Source organism: Pleurodeles waltl, chromosome 1_2, assembly GCF_031143425.1.
Source record: "Pleurodeles waltl isolate 20211129_DDA chromosome 1_2, aPleWal1.hap1.20221129, whole genome shotgun sequence".
In the NCBI taxonomy this organism is placed as follows: Eukaryota; Metazoa; Chordata; class Amphibia; order Caudata; family Salamandridae; genus Pleurodeles; species Pleurodeles waltl.
This window is the reverse complement of record NC_090437.1, coordinates 955,552,943-955,573,910: the sequence shown is the minus strand read 5'-3', so window position 1 is coordinate 955,573,910 and position 20,968 is coordinate 955,552,943. Positions and strand designations below refer to the sequence as shown.

The following is a 20,968-nucleotide window of genomic DNA, read 5'->3' as shown; positions in this document are numbered from 1 at the left end:
ACAAACAAATACACATAATATAACCACAAAATACGTGGTGAAGGTGCACAAATGATGCCACACGTTGTAAAGCTCAATCCTTGGTAAGGGGATGCATAGTAATGGCGCATGTGGTAATGTCATACAACTTCATATCATAGAAAGACACAATTTGCATCTTGTTTACCACTCTTGATGTAAAAGAAAATATCTTGTAAATTAATGAAACAGTCTGCAGGTATATAGCTGTTAGTCTCGCATATCGGTGAATTAAGTTGACTGAAGAAAGGACACCACATACCAGATAAATGTTGAAATGTATCACATATATAGAGGCAATAGAACTGCGATAGACTTTTGAGGCTAGTATAAAGCAAAAGCTTACAGCTTTCACGGACTCGTATGCACAAATGTAAGGAGCTAAAAAAGTGTTGTTGTGGTCACAGACCAGCTTTAATGAGTTATGACGTATACGGTCTGCATGCATCTACACCAACCCAACCACCAGCCCCATTAAAGTGAAACAAAGTGTTATTGAAAGGCTCAGAATGGCAAAACTGTAGGATTTATTATTCCCTAAGAGAACTGAGATTTGACATCGAAAACTCTACTACAGGGTTTCTCAGTTCGGGAACACATCAGAAGTTAAATATCAACATTACAGAATGCTGGGAGGAAGGGGATGTGTTTAACTCGAATTGAGGAGAAGGTCTTGGGCTATACTAAGTTAGGTTTATGCTTCCACGTCATTATCAAGCATCACCACCTTGCTCCAGGCAATTTTAGACACTGACCAGTCCTAAATGCTTGGCGTTCGACATTAAAAACCCACCAGTTACCTTGGCACGGTTATGAAGTCATCTATAAATGTTATACAAAGGATGACCTACTTAACCTACAACCCGAAAGTGCCTTTGTCTTCAAAATGGGTATGAAAAGTGCCATATAATACTGATACAATGTCCGAGTTTTGATGACTTTTTTCTTTGTGTGGGAAAGCACGTTGCGATGCAGTCTGGTTATGTCATAGAACCAAATATTCATAATGGAACTTTCCTGAAAATATAACAGCATTTTTGTGAAAGGTCACTCCTTTGGCACAGACGCATATTCGTGTTGCTGTTTATATTCAGAGGGAAGAAAGGAAACATCTGAAGTTATGCTTTATTTCTGCAGGCCTCTGCCCTGCACAGAGCACGTCAGGGCGGGGCCACAATTGTCTGGAGCCTGCCAGGATCCACAGGCATTGCCTCATTTCCTGCTTCCTGTTCCTAGGAAGGATAGTTAAGCATGAGAAACATATTTAAGCATTGTGAACCATCATGTCCAGTACAGGGTCTCCATTACCAAGCCAAGAAACTACAAGCGCTCAGCAAGCGCCAGAACCCCTTGCCAAGACAAACCCTGCACCACAAACCCAGATACAATGCTAAGAATCCCACGCTCTAAGAAGATTACAACCTCGACAAGACTGCAGAAAGTACACCACTCTCAGTGGACAATGTGATAGGGTAAAAGGACCATTTCTTTAAATAAAATAAAAAAGTTCTGCAAACGCCTCGCTCATGAAGTTGCAAGAATTGAAAGGTGTGGAGCTATGCTTGTGGGCTGCATTCTCTATAGCTAGTGCTTTATTTCCCATGTAAAACCACAGGCAAGATTCAGAAAAGAGTGAGCTGTGGATAGGGACAGGCTTGCTGCTTGACAGGGGTGACACCATGAGCAACAGCCACTGGGGCAAGTCTGCCAGCAACAATCAGCAGAGCAGAGGACAGGAAGCAACTGGCAAGGCAGGACAAGGAGCAACAAAAAACAAGCATTTGCAATGCAATGGGTCTTGCGTTTGCTCGAATTAGAGCTATTAGCATTGTAAATTCTTAACTGGACATTCCTTGCCACTTAAATTGAAAATGAAAAGTAAAAACAGTTGACATAAGCAAGCCGATTCAAAGCACCTTGGCCGCCATGAGCATTAGCAAAAGGAGAGATACAAAAGGAAAAATAAGTTTGCTCACAGTAAAACGTAACCGCACTCATGCAGTTATCCATGTAACAGGGGCAGACTGCAAGGTGGTAAGAAAACTACCCCATGGAGGGACAAACTTAAAGCATTTACCAATCATAATAAAGGATTTTTGAGAGGCAAGCCCAAGAATGAGTGAAAGTGATGGGTGTGCGGTGGGAGTGGGAGTGGGTAAAAGCCCAATCCTTCATTCTGATTGGTGCAGTCGCTCACAAATGGCAGAATGTTCCCCAAAACCTGCTACAGAGGCCTAACTATTGTGAGGGCCAGCTCTCTTACTGCTTGCATATGCGGGGCCATCTTAAGGATTTTGGGGGCCCTGGGCCAAACGTATCCTCACAGTATTCAATACCATCTCTCAAACCATTATTCTACAATGGATCCAGGAAAAAGGGATCTCCCACAAAGCTGTATTCTGGATAAAATCATTCCTGTCTCCTAACGGTCAATCAATAGCCTCAGGACAATTTTGTCTGCAGAAAGATCAATCAATATGAATGTACCACAGGTCTCATATCCCTTAGTTCTGCCCTTTTTAACAATTATATGCCCCCCCCTTATCTCCTTGATCGCTGCCTCGTATGGAATTTCCACTACATCATATGCTGATGATACTCAGCCAATTCTTTCTTTCGAAAAAAAGGTCATTCACAACTTCCTAAAGTGTCTTTCCAACATCATCCTTTGGATGCAAAACAATCACCTCAGATGTAACACCAACAATATTGAAATCTAAATTTTCTGCAAATCTAATCTTTTCTCTCCCAGAAATCAGTGGCCCATCTCCACCCCCTGACACAGTGAAGGCAGCAAAAAAACCTAGGTGTCAATTTGACACTCATCTCTCTTTTCACCCACAAGTCTCGCAGTGGTCAAACCTACCTTACCTGGTCAAATCTTCCACTTCCACCCTCTTGCCACCAGGAAAACTGTAGGCTTTGCCCGAACAACATCAAGAGTTGATTACTGCAATAGATGGTATGCAGGATGTTCAAAACACATAATTCATAAGCTCCATATAGTACAACACGCAGCAGCCAGACTAGTGTTACAACTCCAAAAAAAGGAGCTCTGCGTCAGCAAACCTAAAATAATACTTCACTTGTTACCTATCCACAAAAAAATCTTATTCAAACTTTTGTTGCTATTTTCAGAGCATTCAAGGACACCAGCATGGCTGGGTTCCATCAGTACACAACACATTAAGATCTTCCAGAAGCAACTTTTAGATGGCACCCATCTTTAGACTAAAATCCAAGGGGGAAAAAAACGTTCACAGTGCTAGGGTCCTAAGCTTGGAACTTACTCCCCAGCTCTATCCATTTCATTGAAACCAAAGCTTTGAAGATATGGCTCTTTCTTGCCCCCGACGAACTAGGGCATTCCAATACCTAACCAAGAATTCCCTTCAGGTACAGATTCCTATTGATACCCTGTGTAGCACCAGAATGCTTAACTATGAGTGACAGCACGCTGTGTAAGTGCAGATTCATCCGTTCATTTTGTGGGGTCCTTTTCGGAACAGCTTTGAATTTATGATCCAATTTCAGCTTTCATGCCCTCTTTGGCCAGGCACTCTTTCTTCACAGGCACACTTGTCCAAATTCTGAATGAGTTTACATCTAATATTCAGGTATAGTGATGTACGTTTTCAGTATTGTAATATAGCAGCATCTAACAAATATTATCACAAATAACCTGTGACCTCCCTCCCATTTCTCATATGTGAAAGCTGGAAAGATGGTGATTTTAGCACCACAAACCATTTGTTGATGTCATTTTCAGGGAAAAAAACACATGCTTTCTTCAGCTGCCCTTTATTCCCATTTTTCTGAAGAAAAAAAACTAAATTTTAGCTATATTTTGGCTATTTTCTTGGTCTCCTCCAGGGGAACCTACAAACTGAGTACCTCTAGAAGCTTTAGGATGGTGAAAAAAAGGATGCAAATTTGGCATGGGTAGCTTATGTGGACAAAACGTTATGAGGGCCTAAGCATAAACTGCCCCAAATAGCCAAAAAACAGGCCTGGCACCTGAAGGCGAAAAGGCCTAGCAGCAAAGGGGTTAAAGGAAGACAGTATTTTAAACAGTCTGTTTAAGAATCATTCAGTGTCACCAGGTCAAGGCTCTCTGAAGAACAAAGCTGGCTCTACCAAGGGGGGCCCCCTAAAAGGCAGGGGCCCTGGGCCAGAGCCCATTTTACCCATTCCTTAAACCTTTTCTGGGTATATTCACTGGTCGTGACCAGGAGCCAACTGTCTGTCACCAACCAATGTATGTGTGTGATGTTTTAAATTGAATGTTTGGTGCGCGTGTGCATGTTTGAGTGTTATGAGTGTTGTTAATGGATGTGCGTGCATGTGTGAAAGAATGAGTGTGTGTGATGTTTTAAAATGAATGTTTGGTGCGTGCATGTTTGAATGGTATGAATGTTGTTAATGGATGTGCATGTGTGAAAGAATGAGTGTGTGTGATGTTTTAAAATGAATGTTTGGTGCGTGCATGTTTGAATGGTATGAGTGTTGTTAATGGATGTGCGTGCGTGCATGTCTGTGTGTGAAAGAATGAGTGTGTGTGTGTGTGTCCCGCCTGCCCCCCTCCCTCCTAAAGCTGCCGGCCGCCACTGTAAAGGGTTAGTTGTAGGTGCCATCTAAAAAGAAAGACAGCATGAACAAACAAAAGATAGTAAAAAGGTAAACGAATAAATTAAAAAAAAAAAAAAAAAAAACACTGAACTAAAAAAGTGTAATAAGTAGTGTATTTTTTGTCAATACTGAGTGAAAATGCAACAAATACTCCTATCCCTGACACAGCCTCAAGCAGGGAAGTAGCAGGGCATCCCTCTCGTGTACCACTGATGGCACCAGAGGCAAGAGCGAGTGACAACTACAATACTGTGGTCCCACCAACATCCTCCTAATACATGTCTCTAACGCAGAGTGGGACTGGAAATGGAGAAGCCTCCCCTCCTTTAGGCGCTATTACAATGAATAATCAATGGACCTCGTGGTAAAGAAAAACTAATGAAAACTGATAAAGCAACAACGCCATGATGCAGTGTATAACCTCGAAAAACTATACTAAATTAATTCACTAAAAGGGTAAGAAAATGTGCTGTCCATGGTTAAAAGTGACCTAGGAAAGACCCACTCCCAGCCACAGCATTAATAACACATCGATGCCAATGTGATAGACAGGGCTCTCAGGGCTGCATTCAGGGCTCACTTACACCCCATTCTTCTCCACGCTGGACAAGTCACAGGAATTGACTGGAGATTACCCCACACACCTGCCTAACATTATCCACCCATTCCAGGAAACTTCAAAGCGCTGTGCGCATAGAAAGGGGCGACGGAACCCTGCCTGCATCTACGGGGCCCTCGCAGGCCTGGCAGACTCCACCTAAAGCCAATTAGCCATGCTCGAGGCCTGCTGACCAGATGGAGCCTGGTGCAGACAGAGCTGCAGACAGAGCTGCTGAGAGCTTTACTCTCAGGGGCTGCTCGCCTATTAGCTGCTGTCTGCTTCACTGCAGAGCCGTGAAACCTGACTCTCCGTAACAGCGCTCGCCCTCTGATGTGCATCTTCGTAGCAAGCTGTCAGGAGATTAAAGAGACTACGATGACATCTCGAAGAGTCAACGTTGCCGGGCACCATGCACTCAACGAACTAAGACAGTACAGCAACACAAAATTATTATTTCAAAGATGACAATGCCAAGGGTGGCAGCCAAAGTGGAGCCAGTAAACCCAGGGCCCTGCCTGGTTCTACCTCCTGCTTCTCCAGTTTACACGTTGGTCAAATTACCTCTCTTCCTTGTATCTTGGCTACCACGCCCGCTGACACTACCCATGTATTAAAACGCGCAACAGGCTATCGCCCAGAAATTAACTGCAAAAAGATCAAACTCGGAGACTGTAGGTACTCCGTGCAATCTGGTCACAGCTTCTAATATGGATGCGGCTGAACCGGTCTTTCATCCTCTCACTGTCGATCTAAGGACAACAACTGCGTTGGGAAACAGCATACGTCGAGAACTCAGTACCGAAGATGTTGAAGTGTAACTCCAAAAGGAGGTGATAAGAAGCCAGTAATAGTCTTGATAAATGCAGTCCGGGCCCTGCTTTAAGCAGTGGGGGGCCTTAGGACAGTCTCATCACTCGGGCATTATTTGTTTTTCTGCTGGTTTAAATGCACAGAAGCTGTTTTTTCGTCAGCAGGGGTTGGTGGCTCATCAAAGGCAGCAGCTCTGCCATCAGGGCTTTGGGGGCATCGCGGCCCAGGGGGTGGGTCATTTGGCTCCTCGAAGTCAGCAGACTAATTACTGGTCACTTCAAAGAAACGACTGGCCGCCCCTCCTTGATTTTTCTAAAGAAGCGATTTGGGCAATCCCAGCCCCACCGGCAGCAAGGCTCAACCCCAGCCTCTTTTCTTAGCAGCTCTCAGTCCCATATGCGCGTTTTGTCTGCTGTCTTAAGGGTCGTCAACAGAAGCAGGCCTTTCAGAAACAATCTTTTTTTTCCCCTTTTTTATTTAAACTGCCAATTTACCTAGAGAGCTACAACACACGCGAAATGACATGCAATTTGCCTGCTCCTCCACGTCTCACTCCGGTTAAAAATAACGCCGAACGGTTTTGTATTGTGCAGTGTTCTTTGTGCTCTCTTCCTGCTCACACCGGAAGCACGGAGAGCCACGCACTAAAAACACAACCTTCGCATCAATATACAGGATTCCCGAGAACGGGGACCGCACAAAGCCCGCCTCACCCAGGAGCCGCGTAAAAACCCAGCGTTTCCTGTGAGTCACTGAGCACATTCCACACGCGGGCCCTGTGGCCAAGCTCAGTCCTCCAGCTGCTGGAATGCACGGCCCACGGCGGACAGGCCCCCGGGGCTGCGGGTATAGGAGGGCACTGTGGAAGAACACTTAAAAAAGTGCCATTTATATAGCGCCCCAAGCCAACATGCAGGTCTGCAGGTACTACCTCTGGCGACGTCACTGACAACTTCAGCGCAAGAACGGCTTAGGGACGATAGGACCATCAAAAGATGGCAACACGGCTCTGCAGAGTAACCAATGCCATTGTTATAAGGGGGGCGTGTCTCACTAGCCATTTGACAAAGAGTGAAAATGTCCGATACTTACTGACAGTATAACATACAATTACGCACTCACCTGGAATTCAGTAGGCTACCTTGTTAAAAAAAAAAAAAAACAGAAACAAACCCTTACATTGACTTAGGGAACCAAATGGCGATTCAAGTAATTCTTGCCGTCACCGATTTTCAATTAAATGGGCTCGCTGGAGTGGTGATGGAACAAACGACAACGCGTGGGAACCAGTGTGTGTTGCAACCACATACAGCGTAGGAACAGTTATTAAAGCGATGATTTGGTGGGCTGTGAATGAAGCAGCGAGAAGCAACGGCGGGATGCTTGGTAGTGGAAGAGGGGGAGAGCCTCCCCCCCTCCCCGTGAGCATATTATAAGACTTTAAATTGTGGGTGCGGTGGCTAAGGGGGGCTAAGCGGAACACGGCACTCGCAGCCCAGAACCGCCATATCGGATGGCAGGGCAGTTAACACGCCAGGTAGCGAGTTGGGCCTATTTCCAAGAACTGAAGGCTACCCCCAAATAAACAACACTGGTAAAACAAACACTGTCGGTGAGAGCCTTCTCCATAAAAGGAAAATGGGACTGCTAAATTCAGAGGACAATGGAACGCAGGACAAATTGTCAAATGGAGAACTTAGACGTATAAGGGTTGATAACTAAAGAATGCACAAGACAAAAGTTATTTGACAATTGTACTAAACGCTTGTTGATCATTGACCGAACTGCATATGAGGCAGTCGCACGATCGCTTGTCCACACTAATAAAGCGGCCAATTGATTCCACTGTAAAAGGATGATAAAGTGTCATTTTATATACTAAGAAATGCATGCACTGTACTGGATGTCAATTGGTGGCTATCACCGGGCCTGTAGTGTGCCAAGTGCGGGAGTTATAGCCTGCACTTCCACTGAGACTTTAATTGTTGACAAAAATATCAGATTTATGACCCACTACTGTGACTGCCGCAAAGAAATATTGTTCTGCTGCTCACGTCGTCCTCGGTGGAGAACATATTGGGTTTGGCACTGGCAGTCTAGAGCAGGGTCGAGGTGGCGCTGTGTAAAACCCTCTCTTTGTTGGTAAAACAATAACTAAACATAACTGGGCCCCTTTTTGTTTGAGCTTGCTTTGGGCGCACGTCTTGAAAGCGCCTTATTCACCCTCTCACACCACAAAAAAAATTGTCATTAAACGGTTTCCCAAATTTTAAGAACTTTCCTTTAATTCTAACCAATCGTCTCTCTAGTGGAAAACTCACACACACAAGGTTATCACATCTCGGCGCTGCACTGCTGATCATTGCACAACTCCACAAAATACACAAACCTCAAAAAACTTCGCCGGTAAAGTCCTGACCTGCATCGATTTCGCACGACCTCTGGCGGAACGCTACCTACACACAAATATACACTTCGGAGCACACTAACCCAAATTATGTTTTTATTTACTCCTCTGACCTAGAGACTTCAGTGAGCTAACCGAGGCAGACTGGGTTTATTTATTTTAGCAAGTCGCCCAGCGCTTTCATGTTATCAGCGCATACGTGTAAGGGGTCAAAGGGACAACACTCATAGGCAAAGGCAAGGACAGGGTGTGTGAAATACTGCGCCCTCTGCATCCTGCTCTCACATGGCAACACCTGGGACTTCCAGGGCCTCATCCCGTCACTGGGATTCAGATTCAGCAACGAGGCATGATTTAAGGAGAAGGGGATCAGTAAAGAATGCAACATTTGTGGCTACAGCGTGGCATCCCAGCGGGCAGCTGTCGCGCAGGCAGCGCGGGACGCGAGATATGCCGAGCGCTCTCTGCCGTACGTGCCACAAACAAACCTCCTGGGCAGACCAACAACAGCCCAGCTGCAGAGACCGCAGCTCCAGATTACCCCTCCCCCAAACAGTACAGAAGTGGCAAACAAATTGCTCTGCGAGATCCCAACCCCCATCTGCCATTCAATTTGGTAGCGAAACCTCTCCGGTACCATCCGGACGGGCTTCACAGCAAACCGGCACCTCTGAGTGGCCGGAGCGAGTCTGTCAGCTGTGGAGACCGCCCCGGCAGGCAGCGGCACTGGTTAGGTGTTGCAATTGCCACTGGATAGCTGGGACTCTATGTTGCTTTTTGTTTCTGAATGTAGGTTTTTCATATTTGATGGCTAAGGTTTTCAGCCACCACCACAGAGCGAGCGCCCTTCGGTAGCGCGCAGTTTCCAGGTGCGCATCGCGCTGCTTGTGCCCTCACGCTGACCCACCACTGGCAGGAGGCACCCTGGCGCACGGACGGCACTTACGTGTGAGAATCATGGTCTCCTGCTTCTTTCGGCACATGGGCGCTCAACGCGCTCTTCTGGTCCGTACGGGGGGACACCAGGTGCCTCCTGCCCGGGCGCTCATGTCCGTGCGCGGCTCTCCCACCGCCTGATCCTCGGGTCCCGCAGGTAGTGCGAGTCCGGGTAATCCTACTTAAGACACGAAAATCTCCCTCGGATAGCACACGGCGCCGGACCCCGCTGAGCTGCAATGCCTGGCTCCCAATTTCCGCCGGCTCCGTCAGGCTCTGTGCTCCACTTCACGGCTTCACTCTCTGGCTCTCTGAGCTTACAGGGGCGGCCCGGGTTTGAAAAGCCCTCCCAGTTCCCAGCTCGAGGTCAGGAGCCGCCCCCTGAGCAGCCACTCCCACGCAGAGACCTCGGCTCTACGGGGAGAAGAAAGGAGCACCGCCCTCAGGCGAGCCACCCACAGAAACCACAAGTGGGCCGTGGCTGGAGCACAGCGGTCAGAAGACGGGGTAGAGCACCGCCTCTCTCGCGCATCACAGGAGACTGGAGAGGTTTCTCCTCTTCCTCCGACAAGCGTTAGTTCTTGCCCATCTTCGCCAAACTTTCTTTGCATCTCTGTTACTTTGCAACATTGATTCTCGCTTCTTTCTCGGTTCATTTTCTTTCGTCGATTCCACACTCCTCCCCAGTTACCTCGTTTTCTCACTTATCCATACAGCTTCAAATGCTTATTTTTAGTTTTCTGTTCTTTTTCAGTTTCATTCGCATTCTCTAATCCTCTCGCTTTCTTTATTTACCTCATCTTTCATTCGAATATCCCATTCTAACTTCTTTCTTCAGTTGTTGCATTTCAAAACGGTTAATGTCTTCATTCATTCAGCATCACCGCAATTCAATATTTTTGTTTCTCATGTTTCCCAGTAACCTTTTCATTCTCGTGATCCTCATTTCATATTTTTCATATTTCACCCATCTCCATTTTTGACGCGTTTATTATTTTTTCTCATTCCCAATTTCTTTCTTGCCACCCTTCCCTTTCTTCCATTCTACACTTTATGTCTTTCTTAATTTCCTACATACCTCACAACACCTTTATAGACAGATTCAAAGCTATCACTGGTGCTATTGTTTCCCTTCTCTCTTCTCGCCTGCTTCGATTTCTCCCCAGCTACCGATCAAACAGATCAAATTTGGTTTCTTTATTCTTTGACAAAGTTCCAGGAGACAGTTAGTAACCTGCAGGCTGCGATCTAACCGCCAAGTTTTACAACCGCACATGATCCCTTCATGGACCTTGTCAGGCTCCTCAGAGATTCTGAAAAAACCGACACCAGTCTGAAGGGCGTCCTCCTGAAATGATCAGGCCACAGTGGCAGAAGCCAAAGAGTAGCAAACCCAGGTTTCTTCTGCTCGCCCCAGTAATATACTCCAAAACCCAAACCACTCTGTAAAATCTCCCTCTTTCTTCAACTCGATAGACAATTTTGCCTCCTGGACAAAAGGTTATGGTTGGGCACCTCAACATGGACCTCAGTGTAAATATGCATTTACCAACTGAAACTCATAAAAGCTGTCTCATAGGTAAGTAACCAAGGACCATGATGCTCCTGACACGGGTTCCGTGGCTATGTCAACACACTTTATACTTGTCGCCCCACAGCTCAGCGCCACCAAGTGAAAAATAAAATTATCATAAAACAAATATATTATTATTTTATTTTTCATTCCCTGACCGAGCCATGGGAGTGTAGGGCGGGGCAGGGCCATGGCAGGGAGGAGGAGTGGTGGGCACTGTAAGTGTGCATGTCAGTTCGGCCCGCCGTCTTAGGACGGCCAAACGGCATGCACATTTACATTTCTCCAACCCAGCTGTGTTGTACAGCAGGTAGAGAAAAGGCACAGGCTCCCTGTTCCCAAGCAACCATTAAACCAGCCCATCAGGTCAATCCAGGCACTGCTCTCATTATGGGTAATAGCATGAGAGCAGCATCTGGATTGGGTAGTGAGTATGGGAGCCCGTGCTGTGTGGCCACTGGGAGCAGAGGAGCCCCGAGGTGGCCAGCAGCAGGAACAGCAGCAACAGGTAAGTGTGTTTTAAAAAAAATATATTGTTTCTACCCATGCTGCCCCACGACTTTCTGTTGCCAGCAGCCGCCACTAGGTGGCAGTCCCCAATACATGATGGATGGACTCCAAAAAATATAAAACTCAGTGGCAGACGTATTACAGATTTGCAAAAAATATACTTGGGCTACAATTATGATGTTGATGGTGAGGCCAGATCAAATAGCAGTAGGTGTATTGCCTTTACAGGTGTCATTTTGTACTGTATTTGAAACCTAGCTGGTAAATTTGGTGAAGTTCATGCAGTACTGCTGATACCACTTGTCAAGCCAGTTGTCTGGGACCTAGGAGACTCAAAGCATTTCAGTGCGCTGTGGCTGCCAACCAAGGTCTATTATAATTGTTATCCCTGGATTTTTGTAGGTGGTGAGCAATTCAAAAATCTGTCCATTGAACGTCCAGAGCTTGTGCCTCCCTATGTGATGCACAAACCTTATAGGTATTCCACAACAAAGGACTGCGTTATCACTGTCTTGAAAGTAACATATTCAATATTAATCCCTTTAGTTCTTAAACTGATGGCCAATGTGGTGAGTAGAAAGTGCTTTGCTTTTTTTCCATAGATTCTCATCTTTGCAAACAGACACCAGGGTTTAAACACAAACAGGGGAACTGCATATACAAGCCTTTTAAATATCTGAATGGACAGGAAATATGGATTTCTGAAGTAAGACCTGTGTTTAACTGTTAGAAATGGCACAGAGAAGATGAAATACCTAAAAACGTTCAAAACATTCACATGTTCTCCTAAGGACTGAAGCCCATGCTTATGTTTCTTGTGATATCGTTCACGTTACATTTAATTCGAAGGAAGCCCTTTGTGATGCATAGGTGTTAAGTCATGCTGTGTTGGCAAAAATGATTAACTCTACCTTTTTGCACTGAGTAGAAATTGTGCATCTTTGCACTGGCAAGTAAATAGTAGAAATGTAATTTGACGTCATAAGTGCAGCCAAATGTTTCTGCAATCTGACAGCCATATTCAAAGAGGGGTGTTCCCAAACTGATGTTTAAAAGATAAAAAAAACATACAGGATACTGGAAGTCATGGACGCCATTTAGCAGCTGGGGGTCGCAGTTGTGACCCCTGGCTTGCCCCTTGCGACCCCTGGCACTTCCTTTGCTACCCCTTGCCTCATTCTCAAGTTTAGTGTTAGAGTAGGAAGTATGTGTGTGGTTTGGTGGCTCTCACACACTCCTACACGTGAGTCATTGCCATCTTTCATAACATGTAATTCAGGCAGTACTTTATGGGATTAGGCTCTGATTAGGCATTGCTGAGAATGGGCTCCTATTTGTCCTTCTAGTTGTTCTCATGACACAGACTCATGTTTAACATTTCATTATAGCCAATAGTCTGGTTTTAGGCCAGTTGTTGGCTGTACTGGGGATACAATTCTTTCATATTTCTTCCTAGGGAGGACCTATTTGTTTTCTTGAATGGTACAGGCACAGGGCAACAACATTATTTCTCTTCATCATTAGCAGCTACCAGTTCATTACATCTGATGACACCTGATGTCTGGCATTTGTTGTGCAAGATCTAGTTTTGAGGGAGTTATTACCACCAATGCAGGGTAGGTGTCACAACTCCATCTTGTGCCCTATGTGTGGCGGGTTTTACATGCTGGGCTCTTGTCACCCTTCCCTTGTGGTGCCTCCCTGCCCGAATATTCCATGCCATCCTTCCCTTATGGTGCCTCCTATTCACGAGCACTCCATGGCCCCCCTCCCAGGAAGCTTGAACCATTGACATTCCTGTTCTAGTGCTAAGCAAGTTTAGCCTGTTTTGCAGCAGCAGATTATCATGTGTATATTTAGGATAGTTACGCTTTCACTATGAACTGCAGAAATGTACCATCGTGCACTTGGGGTTCCATGGTACTTGTTTATTGTTGCCAATAACCGTTTCCTTCTGTCACCTGCAAGGTCTCATATCCATTGTATGTAACACAGGATCTTCACCAGGTTCCTTGGAATATTGGAATATTTCACACATCCGTGTGGGACATGTGCCTTAGGGAACACTTTTTTTCTACCAGCATAAATACCCTCTCTGAACCTGCATCGGCGCTTGGCCTCATTTCCAGTCCTGCGCAAATCTCGTCCCTACACTCACCTTCTGAGTCGCCCGGGACTTCCAGCACTCTAGACTTCCAAGCCTTCCTGATGGTCCCATTATCCCAGTGTCGGCAGAATTTCCAGTGTCTTCCTTCATGATCTACAATTCTGTCTCCTCCTAAGCTTCTTGCTCCAAGTCTCCTGTTATCTTCGGTTTCCAGTTAAAGTCCTAGACATGGCTAAGTCTTTTCCCTTCAGCTTAGTGCGCACTTATTCATAGGTAAGCAAATACATATAATTTAAAGGATGATTTCTAAGAAGGCGTGAACATGTTATCAGACACTAGTCATTGTTTGAGTATTAACCCCCCATGAAGCCCATCCCAGTGCGATGGCCTCTTTCATTGTAGTGGTCTGAACACTATTATACTCAAACTGAAAATTTACTACTGTGTTTCTTGACAAGTTGTAGCTAGAATTTTTGAAAGAAGCTTCTAGAGCTTGAAGTTTTATTCAAATTTGATTTTGAACCCTGTATGTTCCGAACTGCCAGAAAATCTCCAATTTATTCTTGAAGTCGTGTCTGCACTTTCTCATGTGACATTTATGACAAAGTCTGAAAGTGTACATATAGTGTACACAATTGATAGATCATTTTGATTTGGAAACCTATGGGTGACCTTGCCTCTTGTTGTTATGCATTGAGGATTACGAGGTCCAGGGAGTCCCGACCCTACTAGGCAGTGTGCACGACAGCAGAGCAGCCCCTTCAGTGATGCAAGTTCACCTTTTTCTTGTTTCTCTGGGGCAGTTTTTGGAACCAGACAGTTGTTACTCGTTGCAATAAGCTGCCCCAGCTGGGATTGGTGGCCCAGTATCGTCCCGCCTTTAGAACCAGCTGAATGCGTGACAGTAGGTGCATCAGTGCCATCTTAACAATATTTGAAATCCATCCTACTTGGGCAGGGGCTGAGATAAATTCCTTTTTTAAAAGGGTTTAAGTGAAAGTTCAAGTAATTACTGGACTATAAGCCTCATAGACAGTTTGCAAACATTTTTCATCATCTGGTTTTAGACAAGCTTCAAGGTTGGATTGAGGAGCATAATATTCTTTTTTTACATTTGCAAGCAGGTTGTAAGAAAAAATAAACATTACAATTCACCAGTTTTTTAGGTTCATTTTTATTTACTGGAGGGCCATAGTTTTATGTAAATGTCATTTATATGTTCTTTGGTGGAACTTACGTCTGCTTTTGACCTGATCACACGGAATAAACTATAGTCAGTTTTTAAGGAAAGGGGGTTCTCAGAAAATATTCTGTCCATCCCCAAGAGACTACATGAATGCACATATGCACAAGTGGGATGAGGGGCCCAGGACAAATTAATGGAAAGCTTCCCAAAAGAGAAAGAGGGTTTCTAGGGGTGCGTTTTGACACCAACACTATTCTCATCATACTTAAATGGTGTTGAGGATTTTTTGGGCTGTTGTACCAATGATTCCCCAAAATTGTACATCATGCTTGCTGATGATACACTACTGAATTTTAAGGCAATTATGGAATTGCTGGTTCTATTAGATCACTTTGCAGACTCATGCAAACTTTGAGGCCTGGAAATAACCTCTTCCAAGACCACAGTTGTGGTTTTTAACCGACACAAGAGTTATAGCGGTATACTAACATTGGAAGGTACCAAGCTTGAGAGGGTGAAGGCCTTTGAAGATGTGGGTGTTAAACTGACAGATAACATGTTATTGGATATGCAGATTAGTAAAAATATATTATAGCAGCAACAATATAGCTTGGAGATATTTACAGTACATAAATCTACACTGAGAAGATCAGGTTCTCCAGCTTTACAGATTTCTAATATTCAAGCATAGAGGGAGGCTCTTTATGGCGTTGAACTTTGAGGTCAACGTAAAGCTCCTTTCCTGGCCAAACAGGAAAAGCACTTTATAAGATTATGGGTCAAGTTGCCTCAGCACAAACCTCTATTGCCACCCTATATGGATATAGCAGTTAAACCAATTTAACAGAAAGTAAATATTAGACTGCTTCTATACTGATGATAGACCTGGCACACAGAGGAGTTGACCTCGTATAGAATGACCCATGAAGAAGTATACAGTCTTGACGGCCATTATAGAATAGCTAGGTTGAAATATGCTTGTTCACTGTTATACACCTAAGAGAGGCTAAGCAGATCTCCGAAGAACATATAAGAGAAGATTTTTAGTTTTATGTTGTAGGAAAAGATATTGCTAGACCCAGGCAAGCATACCTTATTAACATATTCGTTCATTTTAAGTGTACAACGATATTTGAGCCATTTTTAGACATTGTTATGCCATTGGTTTCTAATTAGCTTTGTATAAAATATATAACATTTAGGGCTGGTATTCTCCCATTGAACGGTTTCTGTCGCAAACGTTTGCTAACTTGAGCAGGAAATGTATGCTTACGGTGACCCAGTATAAAACTGTTTTATGAATTCAAAGATCCGACACTAGTGGAAATATTATCGACAGTATGTCCAGGTTTTTTACATCTCTGTGGCACTTTAGGAGGTAATATTGTACCGTAATGGTATGTCATTTTTTATTGTGGTAAATCACTTTTAACCTTCATTTTATATTTCTGCCATGTTTATCTTGCTATAGGTTTAATTGTGATGAAATATTGTTACTTTAATTGTGATTGTTTAATGCGGTTTATCCCAACAAAACATACACTTGACTTGATGTGACTATTTAAACACATATTCATTTAAACTTCCAAGAGCAGCCATCAGTTACACCTTCTCATACCGACCCCCTTCAGCTCCTCTCCCCTGCAACTTATATCAAGGTATCGTACAGAACATGGAATGTACAAAAGAGCATTACACTCTACACAGTACATCCACTAACATTCTCTGTTTACCTGTTGTGACCCATGAAACAAAACCAAGTCAGCTTTGGCCCTTCCTCCATCTAGGGTTGCCTCCTGGATGGTTTTATACTGACATGACCAGTATTTTCATGCCCTGCTGGTACAAAAATTAGAAAAATCACCTAAGGCACTATTTAAATAATAAAGTTGGAAGATACCACTTTTAAAATGTTTTTTCAGCTGCCCTTATAACCCCTGTCTGATAATTAAATCAAACCGAGACAGAAATGACATGTTAAAAATGAATACAGACATTTAAAAAAAGTTCAACTTAAGAAGTAGATGTGGGCATTTGCTGACTCTTAAAACGTGAGCAGGTGGCCCGTAGTTTTGTTTGGGAAAAGTGGCAACCCCACCTACATCTCCACAGATGTCTTCTCCAGCTTGCTTCTTTGTTTGGGGCAATGTCTTAGGGAGAGAGAGAAAGGTAGCGGTTTGCAGGCACCTTGGGGCTGCAGGCTGCAAGGGGGCTGAGGCTTCAGGATCATAGGCACCCTTCTTCTCTGGTCTCTCACTGTTATCCTATAGATGCTCTCTGTTATTCTACCAGGTTTCTTTGGCACTCTCCCGTATCATTTCCACCTCCAGATTAGATTCCTCCTATCTTGGTTTTTCAGCAAGAAGCCATGGACTCTGCCTGTTCCTCCCATTCTGACTTGGCGTGGGAACTGTCTTACTGTTGTGTGTTATTAAAAACATTTATATAGCACTTTTGTTTTACCAGTTGTACGGTCCTGTAGTGCTTTACTGTCACACTCAAAGTTCACTTTTTTGTGCTGCCCCAGATGAGAAGCTTGTTTTCCTGGCTTCAAGGCCCAGTTCTTTACTTTCAAGCAGCGAGTCTTCACTTTATCTCTATTAAGCTGTGGGCCCTCCTGCATTGTCTTTTGCTGATTGGTTTTGCCTATGAAGTGCTCACCCACAGGATTTCCATTCTATCTATACAGTGCATATTAAAAATACCAGCACAATACCATTAAATTTTAAGTAGCCTTTAAAACTCGGGCGCTGTACAAGTGACTGAAATAGCACAATTGAACATACTCACTGGCACGTCCTTTGCAGATGCAGACATTGTCTACTAGCCTTCCAGTTGTACAGCCGGAGCAGGGCACAATGCCACTCATAGTGAAGACATAAAAAACTGCTGTCTGGACTGGCGATCTGGATGTGCTAAACGTGGGAATCTCCACTGGTATTTCTGAATAAGGAATATTGCTTCAGCCTTGCCCCTTATAGCATGCGTTGCTGAAACATCCTAACCCTATTTGATAGAATTACCTAGAGTTCATGTTATTCCACAACGTGGAATGAAGGGATGTTTTGAAGTGCTTTGAGAGTATAAGGGAATGTAAGGATTCAGGTTTTTCTAGCAATATACTCTAGTAGTTTTTTGTGCGTACATCAAATTGTTCATTATTAACAATGTGCAGAATATAAAATCTGCAGGTGAATTTACTTGTGCACTATTCACGTGTTATTACTTTTGAAAGGCTTTTGCTGTGCCCTGATAAAGTGCCATTCCTTGGCTGATGCTCACTAGGTCTCAGGTAGGTTTCAATGCCACCTTGTTCAAAATGGATGCCCCACTCTGTATTTTCCTGTCTAATATTTCTATTGCACAAAGTCAATCAAAGTCATATTTGTTTATTTCTAAATTATGTTACTTTTAAAGAAGATTTTCTAACATGGGCTCAGTAATGTTACAACATTCAAGTATTCTTCTGTCTGTGCGCTGTATTGCATTCATTCACAATAGTTCCCTGTTGTTTGGTACCCAATTTGACCTGCAATCGCCGGATGACACTAGAATAGAGTGCGCAGAATCAATATTCATGTTGTGGGATATCCCTGGAACTTAAATAGTGAGTCTGATCTCACTCAATTGACTGTATGTTGGTTGTGCTGTGTTGTACCTTAACTTGTGACACATTGCCACATGAAATTGAGGTTTAGCACTGCCACCGTCCAAATCCAAACCCAAACCATTTGTTGAGTGCATGACTACCTGCATGTCGGGTTTCCCAGCGTTTCCCAGGGGCATATGGTTGAGTGATTTCTAACAGTTTGGAGAACTGAGGGGAAGTGGAAAGAAGTGTGTCTGCTCCAGGTTTCCAGGACTAAACTGGGATTTGAAGGAATCATTCTTTTTCCAAGAAAACTTTATTGTTGAATTTGGCAACAACTTCTTCTTGGACCCTGCAAATCCTCATATATCTAATAATGGGGTTTGCTCAAGCTGACTTGTTTCAGCATGTTTAACACCTAGAGCTAGAAAACCAATGTTGGTCATCCATTGTTCTATTTCTGTCCTCTTATGGCACAGACAAGTGACCACAATGTGACATACAGGCGCTTGACAGACCCCTTTTTGCACGAGCAACATTAAAAAGACACATTAAATGGGACGTATTTGCACAGAATACTATGTCACACATTACACGAGTTCAGACATTTTTGGTAGAAGACATGCTAGTAAAATCCATCCATTAAACTACTGAAGATAACCTACCACTGAAACTATTAGTGTTTATGTTCGCCTGCTAACCCCAGGCTGATGGCCAAGGGAGATATCTAGTGGTTGCATACATTTTTGGGTGATGATATTACCTGATCATCTGTTTCCCCAGTGGACAGAACACTGAGTGGTATTGATCCTTTGTGAGAGGGATCCTTTTAGCAGGCTTTCAGCAGAAAAGGGTTGTGTCTGCGTAATATAATACAGCATCTTACCCAGCTGCCTTCTGTTTTTTCTTTCCAAACGGGTTATTGCAAGTGCTCGGTAACAAGATTATCTTGCTTCGCAGATTCAGGCAGACCCACTGCATCTGCTACTTTGCACGTGAGGGGTTTGGGAGCTTTAGTCACAAATACACATTTGAGAGTTTGAACAGGCAGTCGGATACTGATTTGTGGTGAAGAAGCACATAGGTGCCCATTCCATCCATACAAATCTCCACGTTTTAAAAAAAAATAATGGTAATCTCTGCAGTAGTGAAAATGCGTCCAACAGGAAGAGACTGCCCTATCTAGGGCTCGGAATTCTATGAATATTGGCATTTTTATTATGAAAAAGTTGGCGAAGTTTGTCAAGGCTAGCCTCGAAAGAGGTTAAACCTCCAGGGGAGTAACTCTTGAAGTTAGTTTATTTCTGAGTTTGATTGTATGTGAGACAATGATGACCTCTCCATTATATGATGTCTGGGTGGCTGACAGTTTGGTTTTCCTTTTCCTGATCCAAGGTCTCATAGGATGATGCAATTCTGCTGGTTACTGATGTTGCACAGGAAGTTATATATTTAAAATGTTTTACCACCATATTTTTACAGCATGTCATCCGGCAGCATGCCACTTCTAAGTGCTTTATATAAAAAGTATTGCTGTTAATTTTAATGAAACTTGCTTTACTGACCCCCGGAAAGAACGAAATCTGAGTTTCTGACCTTGCTGGAGTTCATTCGTCGTCAGCAATCACTTTTTAAACCAATGAGCAAACTTGCCAGCTATATCTTGCTGTTAAAGCTAAATATTTAGTGGGTCCTAGGAATGTGCACTGTAGTCTTTTTCACATGCCAAAAGGTGAACCCTATATGAAACTGCCATGTCTGGCGTTATGTACTCCTGAAGTGCTTTGTTTCTTCTGTCTTTTTAGTCTGTGGATGGGCACTTCAAGAAAACAAAACTACAAGTCTATCTTCTATTTCTAACACTCCTAATAAGTTGCCATCACATCTGTTTTTCCATAGGTTTAGCTGAGTCCTTGGGACTATACACAATTAACATTCAGCTAGGGTACAGCCACTCCCCTCAGTAACCTCCTGAAAATACAGGCAAAGCCTTGAAAAAGCTGCTACCAGTACAAAATTCTTTCTCACAGAATCAAAAGGCAGAGATGGACAGAGTGTGAGAAAATATGTGAAAGGAAGGGACTGTGGAAAAGAGGAAAGTGAGAGAAAAGGGAAGTGAGACTAGAGAGTGGAAGGAGGACAGAACATCTGTGCCGGGAAGGAGCAGCGGCGACCACCGCAAATCTCAAGGGGAGGGGTGGGCGGGAGGGAAGTTAACTGGGACCGGGACAGTGAGGGGGAATAAAAAAGAAAAAAAAACTTACCTCTTCCTGTTGCCGCCTCAGCCACCTGCACCTCGATCCTTTTCTGGGTCCCAGCATCCACTGGGACACCAGCACAGGCTCCCCAGCAATCCAGGTGCTGCTTTCATGCTAAACTTAGCATGAAAGCAGCATCAGGATTAGTCTGAGCGGCTTCTTATGCTGCTCAGACACAAGCCTGGGGTCTATGCAGTTTCTTCTGCCCAGCTGTTCAACACAGCCGTGTTGGAGAGACATAAGTGCGCATGTTTGTTTGGCCAACCTGAGACGGCCAGCCAAACAGACATGCACACTTAGGTGCACTCTCCTCCTCCTCCCTCCCACCTCCCATGGCCCAGCCC

General features: G+C 44.1%; 1 protein-coding gene across 2 annotated transcripts in view; it reads right to left on the bottom strand.

The window, feature by feature from the left end:
- Positions 1–20,968, bottom strand: part of DLC1 (DLC1 Rho GTPase activating protein) — a 1,219,048-nt gene that overhangs the window by 52,118 nt on the left and 1,145,962 nt on the right. Inside the window, exon 1 of one of the 2 annotated variants that reach the window (XM_069200779.1) lies at positions 9,412–9,714. The exons of the other annotated variant lie outside the window; for it this stretch is intronic. Within the exon in view, the coding sequence (XP_069056880.1) occupies positions 9,412–9,448 (37 nt within the window). The 5' untranslated portion in view covers positions 9,449–9,714. Of the gene's footprint in view, positions 1–9,411; positions 9,715–20,968 lie in introns of those variants that run through there. 2 annotated transcript variants of the gene reach the window in all.